General features: G+C 42.7%; 1 protein-coding gene across 2 annotated transcripts in view; it reads right to left on the reverse strand.

The window, feature by feature from the left end:
• The window catches only part of PCSK2 (proprotein convertase subtilisin/kexin type 2), a 256,763-nt gene that overhangs the window by 60,439 nt on the left and 168,760 nt on the right, over nt 1–27,564 (reverse strand). For both annotated transcript variants that reach the window (XM_054723859.1, XM_008141110.3), the window contains one exon: nt 3,387–3,463. In XM_054723859.1, the coding sequence (XP_054579834.1) occupies nt 3,387–3,463 (77 nt within the window). The remainder of the gene's footprint in view (nt 1–3,386; nt 3,464–27,564) is intronic.

Consider the following 27,564-nt stretch of genomic DNA (forward strand, 5'->3'; position numbering starts at 1 on the left):
CCCCAACTCTGCCTATTACCTTCATTAAAATCCTAGACTAAATGCCACCTCTTCAAGGAAGCCTGTCCCAACTGCTCCAGCCAGACACGAGTTTGCATTCCTCTAGGCTCTCCAAAGCATCTTTATTGTGAGGCAGTGCATGTAATGGCCCCCTCACTGGTGTCAAATCCTGTCTCCACCACTTATTTTCTATGTGATGTTACACAACTTGCTTAACCTTTCTGTGCCTCAGTTTCCAAAATGGGAAAAATAATGATAATATCTGTTTCAGATAATTATTATGAGAATTGAATTAATATATGCAAAACACTTAAAATAGTGCCCTAAATATAGTGACTGCTTAATAGGTATTAGCTTTCCTCATGTTTTCCTTCCTTTCCTTTCCTTTTTTTTTTTTTTTTAAGTTCTGGCTACACTTAACCCTGTAGTGATTTGGGCATCTATCACCTCCTCATATGACACTGCAAATTCCTTAGCAGCTTGTATACCAAAACTAACAGTTTCATGAGTACCGAATTAAAGTTCCAACTCTTTTTTTGTTGTTGTTTATTTTTATGCCCTATGCTCTTAAAATTTACTTCTTATTATGGATAATATCAAATATATACAGGAGTAGATCTTTTAAAAGAGTTACAAATTTGAATTGTAGTTTTTCTTTACTTTTCCCCCTGCATTTTCTGTAATTGCCAAGCCCCTCCACCGGTGCCTTGTCTGCATCCTAGACATGCTTCCTGCCTTTTATAATAATCAGCCAGTTTAACAATTATTAACTCATGGCCAATTTTATTTCCTCTGTATACCCAGTCATTCTCCTCCTTCCTGCTCCAAACCCTAAGTTATATTGAAGAAATTACCCAGCAAAATATTTCATCTTAGGAGGAATTTTTAGTAAATGTATCCTACACTCATGGGAAGGCTGCTCTATTTTAATTCTTGTGCCAAGCAGGAATCATCTTGAGGACAGACTCAAGCTTTTGGACTATGGATCCTTCCAGAGCTGTGGGGCTTGAACTTTGACCCATCGTCCTCCCATAATCATTACAAGAGTAGTTATGTTTTGAGAGGCCATGCTTTGAACTGTGGTCCCTCTAATCTTTGTAACAACAAGTCATGATGGATGGGGATCTTTGAATGACTTGATCATTGGGAAAAGTCCCATTTATTGGTCACAGTGGACACTGTGTCTTGAGTCATTGGCTCCCTGAGAGGCAAGGATCATGCTCATCTGACTCACTATGACTATGTCTCAGGCAATTGGACACTTGAGAATTTTTACTAGTGACAATGAAAAATTTTATTGCACTAAATACTAATTAGTTCTAGCTAGAAGATTTCAGCTAGTTTAAAATTATACTTTCAAGAACACATTTGAAAATTAACAGTTTTAAGGTAGGAGTCATCATCATCTTTTTTTTTTTTTTTAAAGAATAATCTTATAGTATATCACACAGAAAGAGTTGCTTTGGGGAAGGTTGTGCTGCATTCAGAAAATGGGGTAAGGGAGAAAACCATTCTGCTGGTTATATTTTTGTGTCTGAATCATTCCATCAAAGGTTAATTTAGTACCTACTAGCTGCAGAGAGATGGCAAAGAGCTGGCACACATGTTGCTACTGCCCTTTCTGAGGTCAAGTGGACAATTGGTAACCAATCATGCTGAAGCCAGGCACTCCCTCATGGTCCTTCTCAGCACAGTGCTCCAGACCATCATTTCCAGTCACAGCTCACCCCTGGCTTAGTGACATCTATTTAGTAATGTCACATCCCTGTGTCAGAAAATGGTTTATTTGCTAAGAGTACGTGAGGACCTAGGGCAGTGATGGGCAACCTTTTGAGCTTGGTGTGTCAAACTTCGCCAAAAAACTGAGCATAACTCGGGTAGTCTGTCACTTTGAGGAAAAAACATTATTTCGCAAATGTTTCATCCTCAGGAGCAGCAAATGTTTCATCCTCGGCATGCGGCCGCCTCAGCGGCCGCGTGTCATCAGAAATGGCAATGCGTGTCAGTGCTGACACGCGTGTCATAGGTTCGCCATCACTGACCTAGGGTTATAAGTCCTGGGGGTAAGAGACACGTTATGTCAAAAGTTCTCAGATGTTTTAATACATCCTCACCTCCTAAACACACTTCCAAATACTGCATTATAATTTTAAAGCTGTAGGCGAAGTGATAGAAAGTGAATTGTGCTATTGGACATCAGCTATGATCTTTTAAAAGAGTTACAAATTTGAATTGTAGTTTTTCTTTACTTTTCCCCCTGCATTTTCTGTAATTGCCAAGCCCCTCCACCGGTGCCTTGTCTGCATCCTAGACATTCTCTGGTCAACTTGTTAATTATAGGAACAGAGTCTAAGCTACATGGCTACTCTCTGACCATAATGCTTCCTGCCTTTTATAATAAAAATGATGCTTATTAAAGGATGGCAAAAGTTGGAATTAGAGTCATTTATGAAGCTTGGATTCAAGTGTGGACTTTGACATATACTAATTGTTTGACCAGGGAAGTCACTTTCCCTTTATAAACCTATTTTCTTATCACTAAACTGAGAATTACATTTGTTTTATGGGCCATGAGTTTGTCACCAGAAGTAAAAGAAATGAATAAGGTGCTGTACACATAATATATTTTTATACCATTAATAGAAGTTCATTTGTTCTCATAAACTTCACCCAAGAACATCAATAATAGGGAAGCAATAGGTTTAAAAAGTATAGCAGTCTTTGGTTGAGCAAGCCATACATCTTTATTTCTTGGTATTTCTTATATGTAATTAACCATTTAGACAAGAATGTTACTTGGGGGAAAAAAGAGGCTGCATGTACATGTGTAAGTAGCCACATAGGCTGAAGAAAATAGGTAGATATTGGATAGTTTTCCATGCTGAGCAATACTTCAAACCTCTGCCAGTTTCGTTTTGAGAAAGGGACTGCATGACTGTCATGAGGTTACAGCAGAAACACTTTAAAAAACATACAGACACAGACCCGTGGGGCAAAAAAAGTTCTCTACAATCATTTCCACAGATCACATGAAATCAGCATGTTTTAAATCACCCTGTGGTGGGTTCAGACAGGTTTTCTTCTTATTCCTATTTCCTTCTATCTTTAATAAAGCGGCAAACAATTCCTAGTTCAACAGATAATTCTACAGGAGCATTGCAATGTTAGAAAAAAACCCCAATATGGACACATGTAATACCTTAAAAAGAAAGAAAAACCCCCAAGAATTTAGAGAATGCAGCCACAAAGAGGAGAAGTCACAATACAATTTAGTGAAGCACTGAGATTATTTTGCTTGTGATTTTCAAGCCTTAAAAACAAAACAAAACAAAACAGAATAAAACCCCAAACCTAAAGCCAAAGACACCTCATTAGGCCCAGTTTACCTGTTAAACCAGTCGTCTGTGTATCGAGGGTAAGGATAGGGGTCGTTGCTACTGAAGTCATAACTTGCTTCGGCATTCTGAAAAACACAAGGGGTCTCACTGGGTCAATAAAGCCAGAGGCACAGGCAAGAGAAAATGCTGCGATACAACTGTTTCAAGCTGCTAATCCCTCCCCACGTGCTGTGTGAATGTTCTGCTCTGGACCAGCCCTTGTCAAATGGTGACAGAGCTGAAATGTGTCTTTGGAGCTTTTTACCTCCCCTTTTATTCCCCTTCCCCCATTTTTTTTTTTAAATCCTCACCTGAGGATATGTTTTCACTGATTTTCAGAGAGTGAAAGAGAGGGGTAGAGAGAGAAGAAACATTGATGTGAGAGAGAGACATTGATTGGTTGCCCCTGCACATGTCCTGGGCCGGGAGCCTGCCACCGAGGCATGTGCCCTTGAGGGGAATCAAACTTCAATTAATGATAGAGCATCAGTCTGCGGGCTGATGCTCTATCCACTGAGCCAAACTGGCTATCCCCTTTCCTCATCCCAATCTATTTCAGGCCCTCAGAGTTAACGATTTTGAGTACTACACTCTCCAGGACTGTCTTCATTTTAAGTTGAGTTATGCCTTTTGGATAAATGGGATTTACCTGGAATCCAGGGCTTAAGCTAAGTTTCTTTGAACTGATAGGCAGAATGTTCTAGTTCTCATGTCACAAGTGATATGGCCTTTATAGTTTTCTTGCTTTATGTGGAAGGCTCAAATCCAGCTCCCTGCTTCAGACTGACTTGGGGCTTACCTTCTTCATGCTTATGGGTGTTAAATCCCTGCCCAAGCCCTGAATATCAACCTCAACATCAACCGCAGTCATTTACGTAATTTACTGTTTTGTTGAAAGGGGATACATGAGCTGCTATAAGGTTACAGCAGAAATACTTTTCAAAAGCATATCATTAAGAGTCTAATATATGCAGTTTTTTTGAGTGATACCACTTTGAAATAGTAATTTATTGCCTTCCTTAAGTATGTTTGGTTACCCCTAATATTCCCTGAATTTTTGAGATAAGAGCATTCTTAGGTAGAGTTGGTGGGATAGGAATATCAAGAGAAACACAAGTTAATATTTTTTCTTTTGGGTTTCAAAGCTGAGGTTGAAACTTAAACAGTAGATTTGGAAGACTATTGTTAAGCCTGGTTTCTCCATAGAGATTAAAATTTCCTTGTCTAGGGTGAGTTAGATAGAAAATTCAGCATGAGTAGCCTTTGTGGGGGCCTCAGAGGCGCCCTGAGTGCTACCTCTTTCTTCTGAGCTGTGCTCTTGGAGTGGGAAGAGTTATGTTGGCATGTCCAACTTCAGAGAAGTCTGGGACTCATCCTTGGACAAGGAATGAAACTGCAAATCAAAGTGGCTCTGTTAGGTGTCTTAGCTGGGGAGCTTGAGGTAGCCCCACTCTGCATTCCTGTGACCCTCTGTATGGAGCAAGGAACAGCACAATCTTCTTTAGGGGGCTGATTGGTGAGGACAAACAGTGAGAACCAGCTGGCCCAGAAAGATCTGTGGTTAGGACAATGAAGATCCAGGGTTCAGGCATGATCTGCATGAACTGACTTTCCAGTAGGCATGGAATGCATGCAACAGGAGAGTCCAGGATGGACCGAGGATGAGATGCTAGCATCAGGACCCCTGATCCCTCTCCTTAATGCTACATTCATCCTTGAAGCTGGAGGGAAATTCTGGAGATAGGAGGGTGGGGTGAAGTGGGGGGGGAAACCTGAGTTGACCAAAGTCAAATTTTTTACCATCAGTGCAATTATCCTGGCAGATAGGAATTAAATTCAATTAGAGAAAAATCAAGTCGAAATTTCCTGCACCTTTGTTTGTTTCACAAGCTCTCCACTCTGGCTCACCTTTCTGGCTCATAATCATCACCTGTGGTCTGGGGTGAGGCCTTTTGGTGCTCATTTCTGGAGCAAATGTTTTGCCTTGAGGTGGGAGGGGGCTCTCAAGAGGAATTAGGGCGTTCTGATAGTGGAACTGGTAGTTGAGAATCCAAGGAACTCTGAGGTCATTTTTACAGCAAGAAGAAAGACTGTGTATTGTCTGGGGTCAATTTCACCTCTGAATGTTGAAATGGATGATAACTTAGGAATTCTAAGTATTTTGCTGTCTTTCCAATGATTTTGATGACGAATGCTCAAGTCCTTACATAACAATCTACATTGAGTATTAAGGAAAGCAAACAGTTGTGATTATTTGGCTGTATGTTTTCTGGCTGAAAATCAAATGGTTTATAGCAAGAAAGAACAGTAAGCAACATTTCGCAAAGGCTCTGTTGATAGTTTTATAGCTCAAACCAAATCATTTATTGATTTGAATTATGGTGTTTCCTTTCATGAAATTGTTTGTGTACAGGAATAAATTAATTTAATTAATTATCCTGGAATTTTCTAAGATAGCCATTAACACTGACATTTGGGGGAAAGTTGTGTCTCTGTAAACTTAATGCTCTGGTCATCCTAGGTAGAATGACTTGTTTTGGTTTGAACTCTTTTATAACTTCTTCCTAAAATGCATTTAGTCTATTTTATCGCTTTAGAAAAGACTAGATGTTTAGTGAACATAATCTAATCGTTGATGATTCAGGATCAGGATGATTCAGTCATCATTAAGAATTATCATTGTACCATCACGCAGAAAGTGAGAAGATTGGGCTGAATCCAAACTGACCTCAGGGCTTCCCTGGGAGTTATTTCTGAACTTAATTTGAATGCATAGCCAGAGAAAAAAGGCTAGAGTAACTCTTAGCAAGAAAGTTTAATCATTACGGGTTTGGCCATTGCTTGCACTGTGCACTTTTCCATCAGATGGCCTGCCTGCACACTCAGCCAGGAAAGGACAAAGGACTTACTTATTTTCACAAAATCTTTAGGCTTGTCATATCGGAGGCACTGCATTGTGTGGCTATCAAAGGCACAGGTCCACACATGGCACATGCTAGGGCTGGTCTCACTGTGAAAGCTGGTGGTAGACCCAGCGGTCACCATGCCCACTCCCTCCATTGCTTTAACATTCTCAGGGAATCTTTTGAGACCCTGGAGACCCTGCTCTGACACTTCCACCCTTATCGCCAAATCTGGAATTTAATGACTCTGGTTCCAGTGGACGTTCCTTGCTGGGATGCATACATAAATGTGTCTGCAGGCATCAGCTTGGGGCAGAGAAAGGAAGAGAGGCATTACAGCCAGACAGACCTGGTTTTGAACCTAGACTGTTTGGCCTTGGCAATTTTCTTATGCTCTAGAAAATGTAGTTTCCTCATCTTTAAAATGCAGATGATAAAACTGTAACTACTGGGTTGCTGTGAGGATAAAACGAAGGAATAGATGTAAAACGGGCAAGCACATTGTCCAATCAAGTGTGGGTGTTTTCTCACCTCTTACTTTTCCTTTGGAGTCCTTCATTTTCTTTGATTGCTTAAGGCTAGGGTCACAAAAATGCCTATAGGCCAAATCTGGCCCACCACCTGCTTTTGTAAATAAAATTTTATTGGAATATACTAGTAGTCATGTCCCCCTGCTTTCAGATTGCCTATGGCAGTGGTCGGCAAACCGTGGCTCAAGTGACACATGCGGCTCTTTGGCCCCTTGAGTGTGGCTCTTCCACAAAATACCACATGCGGGCACGCACGTACAGTGCAATTGAAACTTCATGGCCCATGCGCAGAAGTCAGTTTTCGGCCTGGGCAAGTCTATTTTGAAGAAGTGGCGTTAGAACACTCAAGGGGCCAAAGAGCTGCATGTGGCTCACAAGCCGCGGTTTGCCGACCACTGGCCTATGGCAATGCTTTCACACTACAACAGCAGACAAACAGTTGTGACAGATGACCATGAATCTCAAAAAGTTTACCATCTTTCATAGAAAGAATTTGCAAACCCTTGAATGACATCCTAGGCCTCATGGGCTCCCAGGCTGCCCTCTGACAGCCTGGGGCCTCCACTATAGCGTCTCAGCAAGTCCTTGTCTTCCTCAAGAGCTCCCTTTTCTCTGAGACATACTTGTTCCTCATCCCCTTTTCTCTAGGAGGCTCTCGCTGCTGAAAAGGAATCTGATATAAACTGTCCCTACATTGCTAGGAGTTTGAAGTTTACCTGTCCCGGGTTCACACCAATCACAGGTGGGTTATTAGGCATTCCTGTTGTCAGAAACTGGGCTCAGCCGGCTGGAGGCTCAGAGAGGCAGTAGAGAGCCCCACCATTGTTTCCCCAACCTCTGCCCAGCACTGGTTGAAGACTGTTTCTAAGGGCACCAACCTTCTAACTCTGTCTTTCCATCTACCGTGTCCTATCTGTTCCCAAGGTCAGAGTATCTCCCTTGGCAGAGAGAGGTAGGTGTTTGCAGTGAACAGCCCTGGGCATTCAGAGGTAATCATCCAGGTGATATGGGTCCACGTGGGGTCTGCTACACAATTTCTCACCAACTTTTATTTTTATAAATATTTTTATTGATTTCAGAGAGGAAGGGAGAGAGAGAGAGAGAGAGAAAGAGAGAGAAACAGCAATGAGAATCATTGATCGGCTGCCTCTCCCCCCACTGGGGATCGAGCCCTGCAACCTGGGCATGCACCCCCGACTAGAATCGAACCTGGGACCCTTCAGTCCGCAGGCTGATGCTCCATCCACTGAGCCAAACCAGCTAGGGCCCAACTTTCATTTTTAAATGTGGTTCTGCATCGGCATTTTGTCAACCCCAGGCTCTTGTAATAGGTCACTATATTTAAAGAGGGGGTGCACTGCTTTGGCTGAGAGATATATTTAGAGCCCCAAGGATCAAACCCTGTAGTCTGACTACAAAATTAGGAAAGTGATATCTGCAAGCAGGGGTGCCACATGCAGTCATGTAGATTGTGTTTTGCATAAGGGGGCATGCCCAAGGGGAGCCACTGGGGGCTGCATGGATTTGCCAAACCATGTGCCCTGAGAGGGCCTTTATTTTTATTTATTTTAAAATTAAAATTTATTTTTTAATTATAGTTGACATACAATATTGTATTAGTTTTAGGTGTACCTGGAGTGGCACTTTAAATAATAACTGGTCAGCTCAGAGGGGTTACCCTTTTCTCATTTGTCTGCCCAGAAGGGGGTACATATTCTAATTTGTTTGCCCAGAAGGGAGGGTGCTGTTTTGCAACTTACCCACCGATAGACGACACTTTTTAAAAATTTCACACAAATGCACTATGGAAGTACTAGCATGCCTGTGAGCCATGGCAAGAAATAGGTCTTTCTAGTTATTTATATATATAAGACCCTAATATGCAAATAGAATGAACGGTGGAACAACCTAACAACTGGTCGCTATGAGGTGCACTGACCACCAGGGGGTGCTTGCAGAACTTGGCGGGTATCGGCTGCAGTGGAATGGTGGAGCAGGTGAGCGGGAGCACCAGGCCAAGACGGGGCACTGGTCACTGCCATCAGGGTGAGCCTCTGGTGGTTACTGAAAATTCTTTGCTCCCATGCACCACGGTCCTGTCCGGTGCTTGCACCTGCTGCCAGCGCCAGCCCCACTTGCACTGGCTGCCAGCCCCAATTGCCCCTGAGGGCTTTTCCACCTCCCCCTGCTCCTGAAGGCCGATCAGGGAAGCAGCTGCTGCTTGCACCAGCTGACGGCGCAGAGCAATTGGGGCTGGCGCCAGCAGCAGGTGTTAGTGGAACCGGTGCCGTCAGTGTGTGGGAGTGGTTGCGGTGGGAGCTGGGCTTCCAGCAGACAGGGGACCGGGGGCTGTGGCGGGAGGGGCCAGGTGGGGGCGCGGAGGATGGGCCGAGACCTGCCCCTGTGCCCACCACAGCCTTGTGGCCCACAGTTCTTTTCAAGGTGCATGAATTTGTGCACTAGACCCCTAGTTGTCATATACAAGCTCAGACCTCAGAGAAGTTGTACCAGGGAGACACGATGATCCCTGGGAAATGTCAAGTAATACCAGAATTAAATACTATCTCCAACAATAGGAGTTTATGATCATGAGTACAGCATTGCATATGATTAGTTGACAATGTAATTTCATCACTATAGGAACTCCGAACAAGAAAGTACATTGCATTTGACCCTTTATTCTGGCTTGCTATTTTCCCTGAAGGCATATCTAATCTAATAATAGACAAATATGCAAATTGACCATACCTCCGACACACCCACAAGCCACGCCCACCATCCAATCAGAGCGAGTATGCAAATTAACCCAAACCAAGATGGCTACAGCCACAGAGAGCAAGGTTTCCTAGGTAACAGAGGAGGCCAAGCTTTCCGCCTGCCATTTCCAGGCCTAAGCCTCCACTCAAGCTACAAAGTTTCAATTATAGAAGGCAAACAAATTCAAACAAATGGCGGCAGAATGGAGCTTGAGAGAGCAGGCCAGGGTTGCCGCTGGCAACAGGGGAAGCAAAGCTTTCCACACACCCTGGCCGGGCTCACCTGCTTAAGGCAACATAGTTTCAATTATAATCCCAACACAATGGCTGCGGCCTCGGAGGGAGCCCCAGGCTTGGCTTGGCTCCGCTCCAGGCTACAAAGTTTCAATTGTAGAAGGAAAATAAATTCCAGATACCAGGGCCTCCGCTTGGGTTACCAGGGGGCGTGGCCGGCCTGCAAACCACCACAGGCCCCTCACTCAGGCCGCCCCACACCCCAAGGGAAACCCCACCTGATCTGGGACGCCCTTCAGGGCAAACCAGCTGGCCCCCACCCCTGTACCAGGCCTCTATCCTATCTAATAAAAGAATAATATGCAGATTGATCATCAATGCAACACACAATATAGCTGCCCCCATGTGGTCAAAGATCCTGCCCCCATGTGGACACAAGATGGCCACCACAAGATGGCCAGCAGGAGAGGGCAGTTGGGAGGCACCCGGCCTGCAAGGGAGGGCAGTTGTGAGGGATCAGCCCTGCAAGGGAGGGCAGTTGAGAGGGACCAGGCCTGCAAGAGAGGGCAGTTGGAGGTGATCAACCCTCCAGGAGAGGGCAGTTAGGAGTGACCAGGCCGGCAGAGGAGGGAAGTTGGGGGCAAACAGGCTGGCAGGGGAGCTGTTAGGCATCAATCAGGCTGGCAGCAGAGTGGTTAGGGGGGTGATCAGGCTGGCAGGCAGAAGCGGTTAGGGCCAATCAGGAAGGCAGGCAGACAAGCAGTTGGGAGCCAGCAGTCCTGGATTGTGAGAGGGATGTCTGACTGCCCGTTTAGGCCCGATCGGGCAGTCGGACATCCCTCAAGGGGTCTCATATTGGAGAGGGTACAGGCTGGGCTGAGGGAGAACCCCCCTCCGTGCACGAATTTCGTGCACCGGGCCTCTAGTCCTATATAATAGAATGGTAATATGCAAATTGACCCTAACTGTGGAACGACCAGGAACGACTGGTCACTATGATGCACACTGACCATCAGGGGGCAGTCGCTCAATGCAAGAGCTGCCCCCTGGTGGTCAGTGCACTCTCACAGGGGGAGCTCCGCTCAGCCACAAGCTGAGCTTATGGCTGCGAGTGCAGCGGCGGTGGTGGGAGCCTCTCCCGCTTCCTCTGCAGTGCTAAGGATGTCCAACTGTGGCTTAGGCCCGCTCCCTGAGGGGAGCGGGCCTAAGCCATCAGCCTGACATCCCCCAAGGGCTTCCAGACTGCAAGAGGGCACAGGCTGAGCTGAGGGACCAACCCCCCCCCCCCCGAAGTGAACGAATTTTTGTGCACTGGGCCTCTAGTAACCAAATAACCCAGCTAGGATCTGTGTAACAATATTAGGTTAAATTGCACTGTGCTCATGGACTAGTGAAAGAGAAATGAGCTTCCCCAGATAGACTCACAAACTGCAACCATATTGCCCAGAACAAAGCTCATCTGTATGGAGAGTGAGTAGCAAAAGAGCCCAGTCCATTAGAGCCTGAAGAATTTTGCTATTGCACCTGCTTGCATCTAATATGGTCATGGCTGAATGTTCCCAACTGTGCCTATTTTGATTTTCCTCAAATAATTCTCCCACATGCACTGGTTTAATGATAATGTTCAGCTTACTTTTGACTGAAACCGACATTAAAGGGATTTATGTCTATATTAAGTCTGGCTATAAAACTTAATGAAATTTAACATTTCTCCAGCACTCAAAAATTTTTAAACAAAGATGCATAGTCAGAAAATTGTTTGCAATATTTCTTCTATACTTCTAAGATTTACAGATTTTTCCAGTGACAGAGTGTTCTCTGCTTGTGGATTTGACCCCTCCCACCATCACTTTCTCCTACTCCTGAAATTCCAGCAACTTCTCTAGTCACTGGAGTACCCTCTAGGTAAGTATCACCATGCCCTAAGCCATGTCCTGGACTACTAGGCTTTGTGTATTTTCTAAAGAGGAGAAGCTCTATCCTCTGGCTCTCAATAATACCTTTACCAGCATATTTGAGAGAGGTTCTAAGCACTAAACATAAGAGGAGATGATGATGATGATGATGATGATGATGATAAAGTGTCTTCAAATTGTTTTCAAAGGAGTTTAAATTCTCTTATTTTATTTAATACTAGAGGCCTGGTGCATGAAATTCATGCATGAGGGGAAGAGGTCCCCTCAGCCCAGCCTGCTCCCTCTCCAATCTGGAATCCCTGGGATCCCAGGTATTGGGCCAAAACTGGCAGTTGGACATCCCTCTCACAATCTGGGACTGCTGGCTCCTAACTGCTAACTTGCCTGCCAGCCTGATGGCCCCTAACTGCCCCCACCCACTGGCCTGGCTGCCCCTTAGTGCCTCCCCTGCTGGCCTGGTTGCCCTCAGCTGCCCCCCTCTGCCAGCCTGGTCACCCCCAACTGCCCCCCTGCTGGCCTGGTTGCCTCTCACTGTCCCCCTCTGCCGGCCTGGTCGCCCCTCACTGCCCCCCCCCGCCGGCCTGGTTGTCCCAGTTGTTTGGTCATCCCTCGCTAACCTCCCTGCTGGCCTGGTCACCCCATGCAGCCTGCTGGTCAGTTGTTGGTTGTCCCTCACTAACACCCCTGCCAGCCTGGTCACCCCACGCAGCCTGCTGTTTAGTCGTTTGGTCATCCCTTGCTAACCCCCTGCCAGCCTTGTTGCCCCACGCAGCCTTCTGTTCGGTTGTTACTGTGAGGGCGTCATGACCAATTTGCATATTACCCTTTTATTAGTATAGATTCTCTAAAACCCTGTGGGATAGGAGAACAGATGTATTGGAGGAAGAAACAGGGCTATTACCACCTCTGACACAGCGAAGGCAACACCTGAATGGCCTCTTTAGAGTTACTCCTGCCTGCGCATGGCTTCCTGGCTAGTCTTGCTATTTTACAAGGCTAATGGAACTTGTATTAGATTAGGTTGAGGCAAATTCCCATGCATGAATTTTAATAGCTGCCCTAAAAGTGTCAATTCCTGTGGCTGACCAGATGCATTGAAGAGAACTGCTACTCACTGTAATTAATCTCAAAGAGCTGGCTCTAAGACAGAGTCCAACATTTGTTCAGAAAAAATTTACATCTTTATTTTCATGAGCTGCCAACTCAAATTTAGCATTTCTTTCAATTATGGATGTAGACTACAAGCCATGGTATTATTAGCAGTAGCTGTGAGCTTGTCACCAATATGAACTTTCATATCACATTATAGATGTTGCAGATATGCTGAAATATCTTTTCTTCTCACTCTTACCTGCCCCTTGATTTTGTTATTTAATGTACTAGAGGCCTGATGCACAAAAATTTGTGCAAGAGTAGGCCTTCCTTCCCCCGGCTGCCAGCACTGGCTTCCCTCTGGCACCCGGGACCCAGGCTGCTTCCTTCTGGGACCCAGCTGGCTTCCCTCCCACCCCAGCTTCATCAGGAAGGGCATCTGAATGACGCCCGGAAGATGTCCGGTCTAATTAACATATTACCCTTTTATTATTACAAATTATTAAAGAAGGATACATAGTGCCATCTCACAAATGTTTATTTTTGTTTGATAACCTTGCTTCCATGTAATTGCTTTCCTCAGTTATCCTATCTATTAAAACATTATTCTGAGAATGAGGGGAAAGACCCACTTGTATACAAGGGTACCCAGTGTGCAAATTGGTATGATCACTTGGAAGAGAAATTTGGCAATATCTATCAAAAGAATAGGTACAAAGGCTCTTTAACCCAGGGACTCCACCTCTAAGAATCTATCCTAAAGATACATATCTGCCCGTATACAAAAGATTTATTTTGAAATGTATTCATGGCAGCATGATTGCAAAAGTAAAAGACTTGAAATAGCTTAAGTGTCCAACTTGAGGAAAGACCTAAATAAATAATGGTGCACTCATACAATGCAAAACTGCAGTCCTGGCAATGGATGAGGCACAAGGTTTGCAATGAACTTCTTCCCAAGAAATACTGTTAGGTAAAAAAAAGCAACGTGTAGAATAAAGTGCATAGTGAGCTCTTATTTGCATAGAAGAGAGGGATATACTTGATGGTAAATGCATTGAGTATATCTGGAAAGATACTCAAGAGCCTTTTTATAGTGCTTTGCCTTTAGTGAGGGAGGTCGGGTATGGGGTGGAAGGGAGATATAGTTTTCATTGTGTAACCTTTTGCTTTGTATAATGTTTTTGCCATAATAACAGGTAACGTATATCAAGTGTTTATTTTGCCCAAGAGACTGTCTTAGATGTTTTGTATGCCTTAGCTCCTCCTTATGTTGTACTTGTGTAGTAGGACTCCTATTACCACTCTCATTCTATGAGCAAGGAGACTGAGGCACGGAGAAGTTGAATATTTTGCTCAAGGTCACACAGATGAGAAGAGGCAGAGTGGAGATTTAGACCAGGCAGTCTGGCTCCAGAGGCCTGTCCCCCAACTCTGCCTGCAATTCTGCATCTCCGCATTAGAATCATAACATTCCACTCTCGTGCTTGTGTGAATAATAACTTAGTGGATTTACTCTTTAAAATGTCAATGGTCTATTCTATTCAAACCCAGGTATATAAATTGAGCTAATGCTTTAGCCCCCACACTGGGACACCCCTCCCTGAAGAGCCAGGAAGCACCTCTCTTGCTTGGCATGACCCATCCCTTTGTTAGCAGCATGGTTTTTATCTAGTGAATTCTCCCCTCGGACGTAGATAGAATGCTTTTGAGGCCTAAACCAGGAAGTATGCCTCCAACGAGAAAGCAAATTCCTGTTTTCAACAGCAAGGCACAGCCTGTTCCTTTTTTTTCTCTGTTGATTATATTGTTTCTCTTAGATATAGGACTGTTTTAGGAAAAAACAAAAACAACGAGAAAACAAAAACAAACAAACCAACATCACACTGTATATGAGACAAACAATATTGATGACTGGCTTCCTCAGAAACGGAAATCTTAGAAAGACTTCCTTTCCCTCAGAGCCTCTTCAGCAGAACTGGTGGCCCTGGGGTTTCTGAGTCCAGTTAGGAAAATCACTGGCTGAGAGTTGTGTTCCTTTCAGGGGTGGGGAACCTTTTTTCTGCCAAGGGCCATTTGGTTATTTATAACATCACTAGAGGCCCAGTGCACTGGTAGGGTCCCTAGCGGCTGCTGGCTGCTGGCTGGGCCTCCCTCCCTTCCCCTGGCTGCCCGCCCCCTGGTCGAACTCCTGGAAGAATTCCAGTGGAGGGGACAATTTGCATACTATGCTTTTATTATATAGGATTTGCGGGCCATACAAAATTATCAACTTAAAAATTAGCCTGCTATATTTGGTCAAACCTTTAATTAACTCACCCCTAATGCCTCGGCAGGGCCAGACCAAGTGATTTTGAGGGTCTTACATGGCCGGAGGCTGGATGTTCAGACCTGCCGGGTGCTTGCACATGGTGCCTTCAGCAGCATGGTATTGTGACCAGACTGTGACTTTTTTTCAAAACACTCCTCCAATCCTTCTTATTATGCCAATGACAAGCCTTTAATTCCTCCCTGTTCCCTCCTAATCCATCTTCTTAACTGACAGAGGCAAGCACTGGCTGGCAGCAACGTCCAGCTTGAGTTGCTTTCATTGTTTTTATGTTGACAGTTACTTCTATTTATGTCAAGGGATATTGGTTGTTTTTCTATTTAAAACAGTGATTTATAGTTTCCCTTTCAAACACATTCATTTATGTTAGAAAAGTGAGTCAATTTAGGGAAACATACTAGGTAAATAATAGCACCGATATAAAACATGGCAAAGGTGTGCTGTGATTGGCGGATGTTTGGGGACCACTTGAGTAAAGTAATGGTAATATTTATAGCTTTGACATCTCCAGTTATTAGCAGAGTCAGCCTTAAGGTGAACTGAGTATCTATACAGGGGATCTGAGGGAATAATGGAAAAGACTTTTTGTCCTCAAATTTTAATCCTGTCACTTGTCATTTCAACATTATGCCTTCAATCCTTTACATTACTATTGGCCTTCAAACACCTCCATTTATTCATGCATTCAGCCAATCATTTATTTATTTTTTCAATGCTGAGTACCAACTATTTGTTAGGCATTGTGCAATAGCAAGTCAGTATTGGAGAGGAAGATGCTCTTAGCTGGGGTATCTTGCCCTTGGCCCTCAGTTATGAACTGACACTCGAGTTTTCAATGCAGTTATCAGCTAACAGTGCTTCCCAACTCAGGCTTCTCAATAGAGTTGCCTGGGGAGCTTTTAGAAATATAAATACTTAAGGGAGCCCAAGATTTAATTGATTGGGGTTGGGGTCTAGGCATCAGTATTTAACAAATATACTCTTCAGGTGATTCTGATGTGTACCAAGGTCAAGAACCACTGAGTTAATGTCATCTTAATCACTCATTTTCAGTCCCCCTTGCTGCTTACTGTAAAGTGGCTATTGGGCCAGTGTCACTGACATCACCAAGAACTTGTTAGAAATGCAGAATCTCAGGCCCCACCCAGACTGTCTGAGCCTGAATCTGTATGTTAACAGGGTGTCCAGGGGATTTGTGTGTGCATGCTGATTCTTTCATTTGTAAAGCGAGTGCATGGCGTCAGGTTTCCCCACTGGCTCTTCACTTTTACTCTGCATATCCATATTCTCCCTGATATACCCTCCCCCCACTTCTCCTCCTCCTCCTTCCACCTGGACAGGAAGAAATCTAATTTGATTAGCCATTCATATCTTAGCGTGAATAAGTTCAGTACGTTGTTCTTCCCAATATTATCTGCTTTAACAGAAGAGAATGGACATTGGAAAAAGCTGAAGAACTCCATCTCTAATAGTAGAGATTGAAGGGTGGTATTTTGGGAGTGACAGGAACGTCAGAGCATCTCTCAGACTGAAGTCCTTTCTATGGAGAAGGTCAGTCCTGAGAATCAAATTGTCGCAACGGATTCCTCTGGGTCTGAAGGAGAGGCCTGATGCACCAAAGACAACAAAAAAAAGCAAGATAAAGTGTGTGATTCTTATGCACAATATGACTGGATTCTCTGTGCTTCTGGAAAGCAGGCGCTGTTGGGGGACCAATTCTGTAAGACAGGAGAGTAAAAGTTCAGAGTGAAAGCTCTCCTGCTGTGAAATAAATCTTGATAAATATTAAGGTATGAATTATTTTTGCCTCCTGCTGCTTAACATAAAGTTTCTTCAAAACCTTGAAAGGACACCCAATTAAAGACAAACTAAATGCCAAGCTGCTTTAACAGTAGTAGCAGTTAAAACATCTTTTAAAATATGTCTATATTTCAGTGCATGCTTATTGTTATACCCTGACTCTTTCCTATTCTAATAAATGATATAGATAAGTGAAAGTTAACAATATAGTACGGTATAATTTGGACTTGGTAAAAATAAGGGTGCACATAGGTAACCACATGTGTGCTGTAGTTCTGTGCTCGGTCAATGCTTGGCCTCATAGCTAAATTGGACCTCTTTGGCCATAGATGCTGCTCGAAGCCAATCCACCCTCATGACCCATTCTACTAACTGGTCAACTCCCCAGCACTGCCCTGAATTTCTCCTAGCCCTGTTTGGTTTCTCCTCTCTGTCCCAGTGGCCTTCACTGCTGGGTGCCTCCCAGCCCCTCATCCCCACTCCCCTATCTGTAGGATGACAAAGTTGACCTTGAGTGAGTTGTGAAAAAGCAGCTTGCGGCTGTGCTAAGACCTGATCACTTCATTGCTCTAAACATATGGGTTTAAGAAAAACAGTTGAATTTAGCCTTGATACCTTAATAAGAGGGTAAGGAGAGTGATCATACAGAGTGACCACAGGGATACACTCGGAACCCAGGACAGAAGCGGGGCAGCCAACAGATGGGCTTACAATAGCTGCTGTTAGGAAACTGCCGGGCGGCTGATTGAAAGGGCCAGGAGTAGCCGGCTCAAAAGGCAATTCAAGGCTGATTCTCGCAGCTCCACAAAGACTGAGTGTGCTGTCAAGGCCCTGCAGTGGGACTGTGTAAATCAGCACGACGTGAGCCAGACACCGCTCTGAAAAGAGAATCAGAAGGTAATGTAGCAGCCAGGGTCTAAATTTGTGTTGTCAAGGTGACGAGGTACAAGTCAATTTGTGTTTCCCTCTCTTTTGACTGGGTGTTCTACAACATTGTAGAGAGAGATGCTCAAGGCTTCTCCATCTTTGCTTTCTCTGTGAGTGTTCTGCTCGCCTTTGGATGGCTGCTGAGGTCAAGGCCACTGCCACTGAGTCCAGATGTCCCCCGAGAGAGGGAGAGGCCAGTTTACAGCCCTCCTTGTGCGACTGATTGCACAACTTCAGTATCACCTGCCTCTCCTTTTCCAGCCCTAAAAATAGCGAAGACGAGTTTGCTGATAGCTGAGTCACCTTGTCGAAGGGGATGTTCTGTCTAACTTGGGGACTTTGTCTTAAATATGTATTTTCCTCCTATCAAAAGCATAGCAATGTGAATAATAAATATACTGCACAGAGGCCTATTAATATTTTTATTATACATACACATGTATGTTTTATATATGTGTATAATTCAACACAAATTGATTTCATTTGAGCCTCACAGCAGTTTTGAGAATTGAATATTGTAACACCAACTTTATAGATAAGAAGACTGAGGCTCAATGAGGTTATGAATTTGCTCAAGGTTTTCAGCTGAAAGTGGCTGAGTTAGTGCTAAAAATTAGATCTTCTGACTCAGACTCATTCTCTTTGTAATGCATGGCATCTACAGCTCTTTCTTATAATAAAAAGTAAAGAAAACAATTAGGAGACTGAGCATCTTGCTTATTCTAGCACCCTCAGCTCTGAATAGGAGCATAAATACCTAAGTTACATTAAATGGCAGCAAGATGGGGGCAATTCAGGCCTTTGGGCTGCCACTCATTTTTGTATCCATAGTAAATTAAATTCAAAACTTGTCATCCATCTTCTCGCTTGTCACTTTTTGCTTCAAACCGTAAATCTCGACGTTGGCGATTCTTTTTAGGATAACCTTGCTAAGAGGAGATGATGGAAATAGAGTGTTATCACCTTGAGAGACAAGTGAAAAGGAAGCACAAGGCACACTGTAAATATCTTAGTGTTTACTTATAGCTGGAAGAAAGCCAAGTGCATCAGTTCTCTTTCATGAAGAAGTTGTTTGAGTTTTACCTTTAAACATGACCAATTTTTGTTCCCAGCTAATGTGAAATGTCACACAAAAAAAGTACTGATCTCCAACTGTTCTGGAGAAAGATTAAATGCACTTCTGGTTCCTTTCACAGCTATTCATCATTTTAATTGGTTTTGAAGCCAAAAAACTTTGTCGGCATTTGTGATGGGAATCCGACTTCATAATGCATAAACCATGGAAAAGTGATTACGGCTTTCATTTGGAGGCTGTGCACATACCTTATTAAGTTGCTACAAGGATGGAACACCAGAATCCACATTAATCACAGAATCACTTTGCACAAGGGATTGTACCTATTGAATTACGGACACCTATCTCTTGGGAAGGAAATACCCTGCTTTAGACCTTTTTGCTAATGACATGTTCTGGATTCATGGGGTTCCTTGCCACCCATGCTGCCAACACTGCTCTTGGCATTTCTAAGGACCATGAAAAATGTTCATCTGATCCCCCTGCCTTTTCATTTCATGGCCTTCACCTCCAACTCCAACAATTCCCCTTCAATTACATCTCAGCATGTTTCTTGATTTTCTGATAACCCAGCATAGAAACTGTTGAAATCACAAAAGTGCACATTTCATTCTCCACCCTCCACTGCACGTTCTCCCACTTCTCTCCTTCTCTAATCACCAATTTGTCTCCTTGGGGCCTGAAAATCCATCTTTCACTCCACTTTCTTTTGTGATGTCTCCATCTCATTTTGCATTTGCATGCTGCTTATCAACACTGCATTACATGTCCTGGAGTTTTCAGGGTCACGTTCTTACTCTTTAGCTTCACCTCAAAAGCTGTTCATGATTGGCCTACTACCCAGTTTCTCTCTAGCTCAGGAGTCACCAAACTTTTTCAGGAAAGGGCCAGAGGGTAATGTTTTAGGCCTTAGGAACCCTATGGTTTCTGTGACAATGATTCATTTTGGCCTTTGTAGTGGGAGAATAGCCAACACTGTAAACAAATTAAATGTAAACAAATGGGTGTGGCTGTGTTCCCATAAAATTTTATCCACAAGCAGCAACAACAACAAAAAAAGCAGTGGGTGGGCTGTAGTTTGTAGAATCCTGCTTGTTGTAAGTTGAAGTGCGTCTCCCCAAAAGATATGTTGAAGTCATAACTCTGGTATGGGATACATAGCCCCAGGGAATGTGACCTTACTTGGATATAGTGTTATTGCAGGTTAAATGAAGTCATAGTAGACTAGGGTGGACCCTAAATCCAGTGATTGGTGTCCTTAGAGGAAGGCCATGTGAAGGGATAGACATAAAGATACACAAGGAGCACAACACCAGGTAAAGATGGAGACAGAAATTGGAATGATGGGTTTACAAGCCAATGAAAGCCAAAGGTTTCCCACAACCACTAAAAACTAGAAGTGAGTCATGGGACAGAATCCCCCTCAGAGACTCCAGCCCTGCTGATATTTTGATTTTGGACTTCTAGCTTCCAGAACTGTGAGAGAATACATTTCTGTTGTTTCAAGCCACCCAGTTTGTGGGACTTCGTTACAGCAGTCCCAGGAAACAAATCCACAGCTCTCGTGTTATCTTTTTCCATTCCTCTGCATGTAGCTCCATCCATGCCCATCCTCCAATGTTGCATCTGTCTGGAATTTTCTCCTCCTTAAATCTGACTTGAGTCAGCTCAAATATCATCTCATTCAGGAAGAGCCCTCCCCACATGACACTGTGCTATGGACAGATACCCTTCCATCAGACTTGCCTCACTTCTCCATCCACTCCAGTTCACTGAAAGTCGTTCAAGGATGTAGACTGTGCCATTTATTTATTTATTTATTTATTTATTTATTTATTTAAAATATATTTTTATTGATTTCAGAGAAGAAGGGAGAGGAAGAGAGAGATAGAAACATCAGTGATGAGAGGGAACCATTGATTGGCTGCCTCCTGCATACCCCACACTGGGGACCAAGCCTGCAACTCAGGCATGCGCCCTTGACCGGAATCGAACCTGGGACCCTTCAGTCCACAGGCCGACGTTCTATCCACTAAGCCAAACCAGCCAGGGCTAGACTGTGCCTTTTACTTGATGCCATTATGCGCGTAGCAGACTTTCAGTGCATACTGAATGAATAAATTAATTACAAGACAAATGGTTGTCTAAATCACTTTGTAGACTCCAATATCATTTGACATGATGGTGATGGGAGTTACGAGGTGGAACTTGCTTGTTTCTGTACATTAACAGAATTACTAAAATAAGATTTTTTTTTTTAAATGGACAGAACAACATAAGTATGCTTCCAAGGGTTTCCAAACCTTTAAACATTCACCTTTTCATTACTTATACTTTTGTACATTAAATGTTAATATCCCAAAACCTCTTTTTAAAAATGTGCTAGAGTCATCACACTTTATTTATACCACATTTAGCTATGGTGGTGTTATAAGTAGCATAATTTGAATATTTTAATTGCATTTTCCCTTATTATTTTAGAAAAACAAGTTGAAAATGGAAAAATGAAATAAGTTGACAATAGGGAAAAAAAGAGGTCTCATAAACTTCAATTGAAACAAGAAAGAATTGTTAACTGTGTTGCAATAGTAAACCTTTAGCCTCCAACCACTACTCACTGGATTTAATTCAGCTGTGCTCAATTGCTATAGAAAAGGAACATTTAAAAATATGTATCTTCTTGAAGAAAAAACATCAAAAATTATGTTGAAGAGTTGAAATTAATAGGGATTATAAATCATGATAATATTTATATGTTTTTAGCTTTCTGAAAATATAATCACATAAATGCACATTTGATGTTTAAATTTGGAGATTGCATATAATTTTAAAAAATTCAAATGAAAAATAATCAGAATTCCATTTAAATTTATTTCATTCAGTTAAAAATGCCAATATCTGTTTGTCTATAAATCTTTATAAAACTTTTAAGATACAAAAATTGATGGGAAAATGAAAGGAAATGAAGTATTTTGGTTTAGCTTGACTTTAGGGCATAAGTAATTTTTTGGACTTATTAGATGGAAACCTCAGAGTCCATATCTTGAGTTCCTCATGCCATGCTGGAGATGAAACTAGAATGGCTGTCCAGACAAGCCCAGATCACAGCCCATTCACTCCCAGACCCATGCTACATAAGTGAGAACAGTATTCATGGGGAAGAGCATTCCCAACCCTCGGTGCAACTGAACTGTTTCTAGTCTCCTTGCACTCTGAGGATGGTGTATATTGTCTAGAGATTAAATAGCAGTTGTGTTACCATATGACCCAGAAATCCCAAGGTAAAGGAAATCTTCATTTCATACTAAAACCTGTATGCAAATGTAAATGCTGACTTTATAAGTGCCTAAATCAGAAGTCATCCAATGTCCCATAACTGGAGAATGAATAAACAAACTGTGGCACATGCACACAGTGGAATACCACACAGCAATAAAAAGAAAGGAGTTTTGATACACCCAATTACACACATGAATCACAAATGCATGGAAAAAGCCAGGTTCAAAAGGCTATAGACTGTAGGATTCTGTCTATGTGGTGACATTCTCTAGAGAAGGCAAAACTATAGTGACAGAAATCAGATCTGTGGTTGCCAGGAATGGAGGGTGGGGCCTGGGGAGGTGTTGACCTCACAGGGGGCAGCATGAGGGAATTTTGGGAGTGATGGGGATGTTCTTTCTCTTGATTGTAGTGGTGATTATATGATTCTATGTGTTTGCCAAAGCTCAGAACAGTGCACCAAAAAAAAGAGAGTAAATTTTACTTTCTGTAAATAAAAAGTGAATTAAAAAATAGCAATTGGCTACCCAACTAGAGTGATTTTATGTGATAATAAGTCAAAAGCTCTTATCCTGGTGGAGCATTAGAAAGGATTTCTAGTCATAGCTATGGAATGTGCAGCCTTTTCCCTCAAACCTTTTTCTTTTTTTTTTTCCTATACTAAAGAACTATTTTCAGCGAAACTGACTACTGCGGGGTCACGAATTCTCTCTGACCTGGTCAGCAAGATGCTAAATTGTTGCCTTTGGTGTTTTCCCTGTTTGCACATTTCATCACAGAGATAAGGTAAGTTTCCTTCAGGGTCATATTATTTCAGGTTCAGAAAGAGTTTAACTCCATTTAACAAGAAATATACCTTTGGGGATATATGTGTTTGTTGGATACTGTCCTAAGCCAAATGTGTTTGTTGGATACTGTCCTATTTCCTGAAGGGCAAGCTGTAGGAGACTGGAGTCCTTTGGGAGGCAAAGGCAGAATGGAACCCTGTTTCTGAGAGCCTAACACATATTTTGGAGAATGAGAGCTGCATCCTTTTCCCAGTCCCAGCCCAATCCTGGAGTTCTGGTTTTCCCATCCTCATCAGTAGCTCATTACTCAGCATTTAGGTTGAGGTTTGGCTGGCAAGGGAAGCTCCCTTCAATTCTTCTTCATCTCTGGTTAATTACTGTAATTGACACAACACTGTTTCCATCCCTAAATTTATTAGCCAGCAAATGTTCCAGTCATAGGCTCTCAACTCTCATTAATCTCATTGCTTTAGATTTTTTTTTTAAAATCATGTGTTTTATTTCCTCATTATGGAAATTTCAAGATAGTGGTGAAAATAGGGATGTGTGGGCTTCAGCATCACCTTTGCTTTTCAAGGGTAGTGGAAAGTGTTTGATCACTACAACATTCTCTCCACCTTCTTTTTCCTCTGAGATCAAAATGAGAAGTGAGGCTCTTGGGAGGACTGTAAATGGGTTCAATGTTTTCAGAAACTAAATTGAAAATTGAAAATGTTCATAAAAATTAAAGTCGTATGTACTCCTTGACACAAGAAATTTCACTTCTAGGAATTTATTCTAAAGAGACTTTCACACAAGAATTTCGAGATCTATGTTTATAATAGTAAAACATTGGGGGAAAATAAAAATGTCAATCTTTAGGGGCTTGGGTAAATCAGTTATGGTGTATCCACACTATGGGAGAGAGTCCGTTAAATAAAAGAGTAGATTGCATGACATCATCTACTGTATGATTCCAGTTTGGGGAAAAAAAATCTTGAAGGATTCACACAAAAGTGCCACATCACCCAAATCAGGAAGTGAGTAGGATTCACAGAGGAGAGATAGGAGAGCGGAGAGAAGGGAAATTGTAGTTTTTATTTTACCTACATTTTTGAAATGTCTAGAATCTGTTTTATGATGAGCAAGGCTCACTTCTATATTAAAAATGCAAATGTAGAAAAAGACAGAGTGATAAAGTTCTAAGAACTTGGTAATCATGATGAAAGAATTCCCCATTTAGCCTGTATGGTGACAGTGTTTGGGAGTTCCCAAGTATCTTGTCATCTATTATCTTCCTTTCTTTTTTAAATTGATTTTTAGAGAGAGGAAGGGGAAGACAGAGGAGTATCAATCGAGTGCCTCCAGTTCAGAAAGAGTTTAACTCCATTTAACAAAAAAATACACCTTTGGTGATACAGCCACTGATTGAACTGGCAACCTGGGTATGTGCCCTGACCAGGAATTGAACCTGCCACCTATTGGTGTACAGGAGGATGATACAACCAACCGAGCCACTCAGCCAGCATTATTACCTTCTCTTCTGCTAGAGCCTACCGAGGGAGGTGAGTGGGAACATATCCTCTCCCAGGTGGGTGGTGAAAAAGCTGAACTTTCAGGACAGGAGCAGGTTCCCACTCTCATTCTTCCCACATTCACAGAGCATTCTCAGTAGCAACTGACGTCTAAATTGGCTCTTTTACCAATAGATTATTTTTGAAATAGCATTTTTATTGAGCTATAATTTATCTGTAGTAAAATGTGTGATGTTACATGTGTAGCCTGATGACCTTGGCAGTGTCTACACCTACGTGACCATCAGGGTAATCGTGTAGTCCTTCCCATTTCCTCAGAAAGTTCTCTCGGGTCCTTCTCAGCTAATCTCCACTCCCCTGGGTCAACCCCTCTTCTGATTTCATTTACTGTAACTTAACTCTGCCTTTTTTTTTTTTTTTTAGAATTTCATGTAAATGGAAACAAAGTGTATATGTTCTTTTGTGTTTGCCCTCTTTAACTATCATGCTTTTGAGATTCATCTCTTTTATTACAGTAAACCCTCAATATTATGGACCTTGATTTAATGAACTTTGGATTTAACAGGCAAACATTCCAGTCCATATGTCATATGTGAAAATTAATACCCTGTTAATTTAAAAATGCTTTTAACCAAGGCTTGCTTATAATTAAATCAAGAGGTTATTTTTTGTTATTAATTCACTGTTATTTTTAACACATTTTAGAGAATAGGCTATATGTTGGAAAAAAACCTGTAGTAATTTCACTGACATGAATAAACATTTCTTAACTATTGTCTACATGTTTAAATCCAACAGTCACCCAGTGTTTGGTGAATGATTAGCATGTGATCACACCCCATCATGAGTGGTAATTGGCTCTGTGGTCTCATGACATGACTTTCTGCTGCAATTTTTATTGTTAATCCTCATCTGAGGATATTTTTTCCATTGATTTTTTACAGAGAGTGGAAAGGATGAAGGGGAGGGGAGAGAGAGAGGGGGTGAGAGAGAGAGAGAAACATCTATGTGAGGGAGACACATGGATTGGCTGCCTCCCACACATGCCCCAACTGGCAATAGGGGATCGAACCTGCAACCCAGGTACATGCCCTTGACAGGGAATCAAACCCATGACTCTTTGGTGCTCCGGCTGACACTTTAACTCTGAGCAACACTGGCCAGGGCTCTGCAGCAGTTTTAAATGTGCCAGCTGATGTTCCCAGATGTACTAAGCTACGCTCCAGCCATGTGCATTTATTTACTTGTGGTGACTGGGGAATACACGCATTTACTAGACCTATTCAGTATAAATTAAAAGCCTAATATGCTAAGTGTCCAGTCATCTGGTCGTCTGTTCAACCAATCAAAGCGTAATATGTTAATGATATGCTAAGGCCGCTTAACCTCTCACTATGATGTGCACTGACCACCAGGGGGCAGACGCTGTGATCAATAGGTTAGCTTGCTGCTGGGGTCTGGTTGATTGGGACTGAGTGAGATGGGCTGGACAGGTTCTGGAGCCCTCTGGAGGTCCCTCCCTGGCCCCTATCGTGCACCAGGGGCGGTCCCTTGGGCAGGGGTCCCTCAGGGGATGTCAGAGAGCCAGTTTCCACCCAATCCCACAGGCCAGGCCGAGGAACCCCACTGGTGCATGAATTCGTGCACCAGGCCTCTACTATATATATATACTTAAATATATTTTTATTGATTTCAGAGAGGAAGGGAGAGGGAGTGAGAGACAGAAACATCTATGATGAGAGAGAATCATTGATCGGCTGCCTCCTGCATGCCCCCTACTGGGGATCGAGCCAGCAACCTGGGCATGTGCCCTTGACCAGAATCGAACCCGAGGCTCTTCAGTCCTCAGGCAGATGTTCTATCCACTGAGCCAAACCAGCTAGGGCTACAGTCACTTTTCAATACAATCTAAGTTCACTTACTTTAACTTAAGTTAAAATAGTGGGTCGGTTAAAAAATGATCAAATAAATCATAGCATAGTAGTAAACATGGTACTGGGCCCTTATTCATTTCAGCCCCTGCCCCTCCCCAGGTAATAAATGAATGAGCGCTGGTCCCTGCCAGGGGAGGTCAGTCCAGTAGACTGTTTGGTCTCTCTGTCTTTTGGCAGGTGGTCCCAGGCCTGAGCATATTTTCACATCCTTTCCACATACCAAAGAGCCTTTGTTTCCTTAGGTTCATGCAGTAGATATTCATCGTCATCTCTAAATACAATCCAAGTTAACTTATTTTAACTTAAGTTAAAATAGTGGGTCGCTTAAAAATGATTAAATAAATCATAGCACAGTGGGTCATATTTAGAAAGCCGTATGTCTGGTCCAATTCCTCTCTAGCTATTAAAGACACTCTGAGCAATGTGTTTAATCATCATAATCAAAAGAGCTTTACTAAGCAAGCGTCCATTGTTTCTCAGGAAATAATGAGCCCCAAAGTCGATATGGGTCCCTGCTTGGGACTGCACATCAGTGATACTCTTACTAAATATATTCCTGTCAAAATCTTTGTAATATCTAACTCTCCATGAGGTGCAAAAAACCTGAGCATCCAATTAATTTCCAGATCAACGCTGCATGCTTTCTGATTAAGCATTGTAAGTGCTATTCAGAGCTCTCTGTGGGCTGGTCTGGGTTCCTGCTGATGTGGAGCGAGGCCTTAGAATTGCTGCTGAATCCTCTTCTGTGTTCCCCACAGACAGGGCTCCTAGACTCTGGTGGCTTAGCTTACAAGGTGCCTAATGAGGCCTGCAGTATTTGACAATATTTTTGTCTGCTCTTTTTAGAGACATTTGTTTTGCAGATAGCACCTTATTTTAAATGTTCCTGAGTTGTTTGTTTGTTTGCTTTTAAGAGAAAGAGGGAAGTAATTAATATTTAGTGAGTGCTAAATTCAAGATACCTTACATTTTCTCTTTCTTTTTTTCTTTTGAAAGCACAATAGCTCTTTGGCAAATAATATTTCATCTAGAAAAACCTCCCTATAGATCTTTCTGCTTCCGTTCTCGCCCACCCTTAATCCATCTCAGTAGCAAACAGATCTTTGAAAA

The sequence above is a fragment of the Eptesicus fuscus genome, chromosome 12 (genome assembly GCF_027574615.1).
Source record: "Eptesicus fuscus isolate TK198812 chromosome 12, DD_ASM_mEF_20220401, whole genome shotgun sequence".
Classification (NCBI taxonomy): domain Eukaryota; kingdom Metazoa; phylum Chordata; class Mammalia; order Chiroptera; family Vespertilionidae; genus Eptesicus; species Eptesicus fuscus.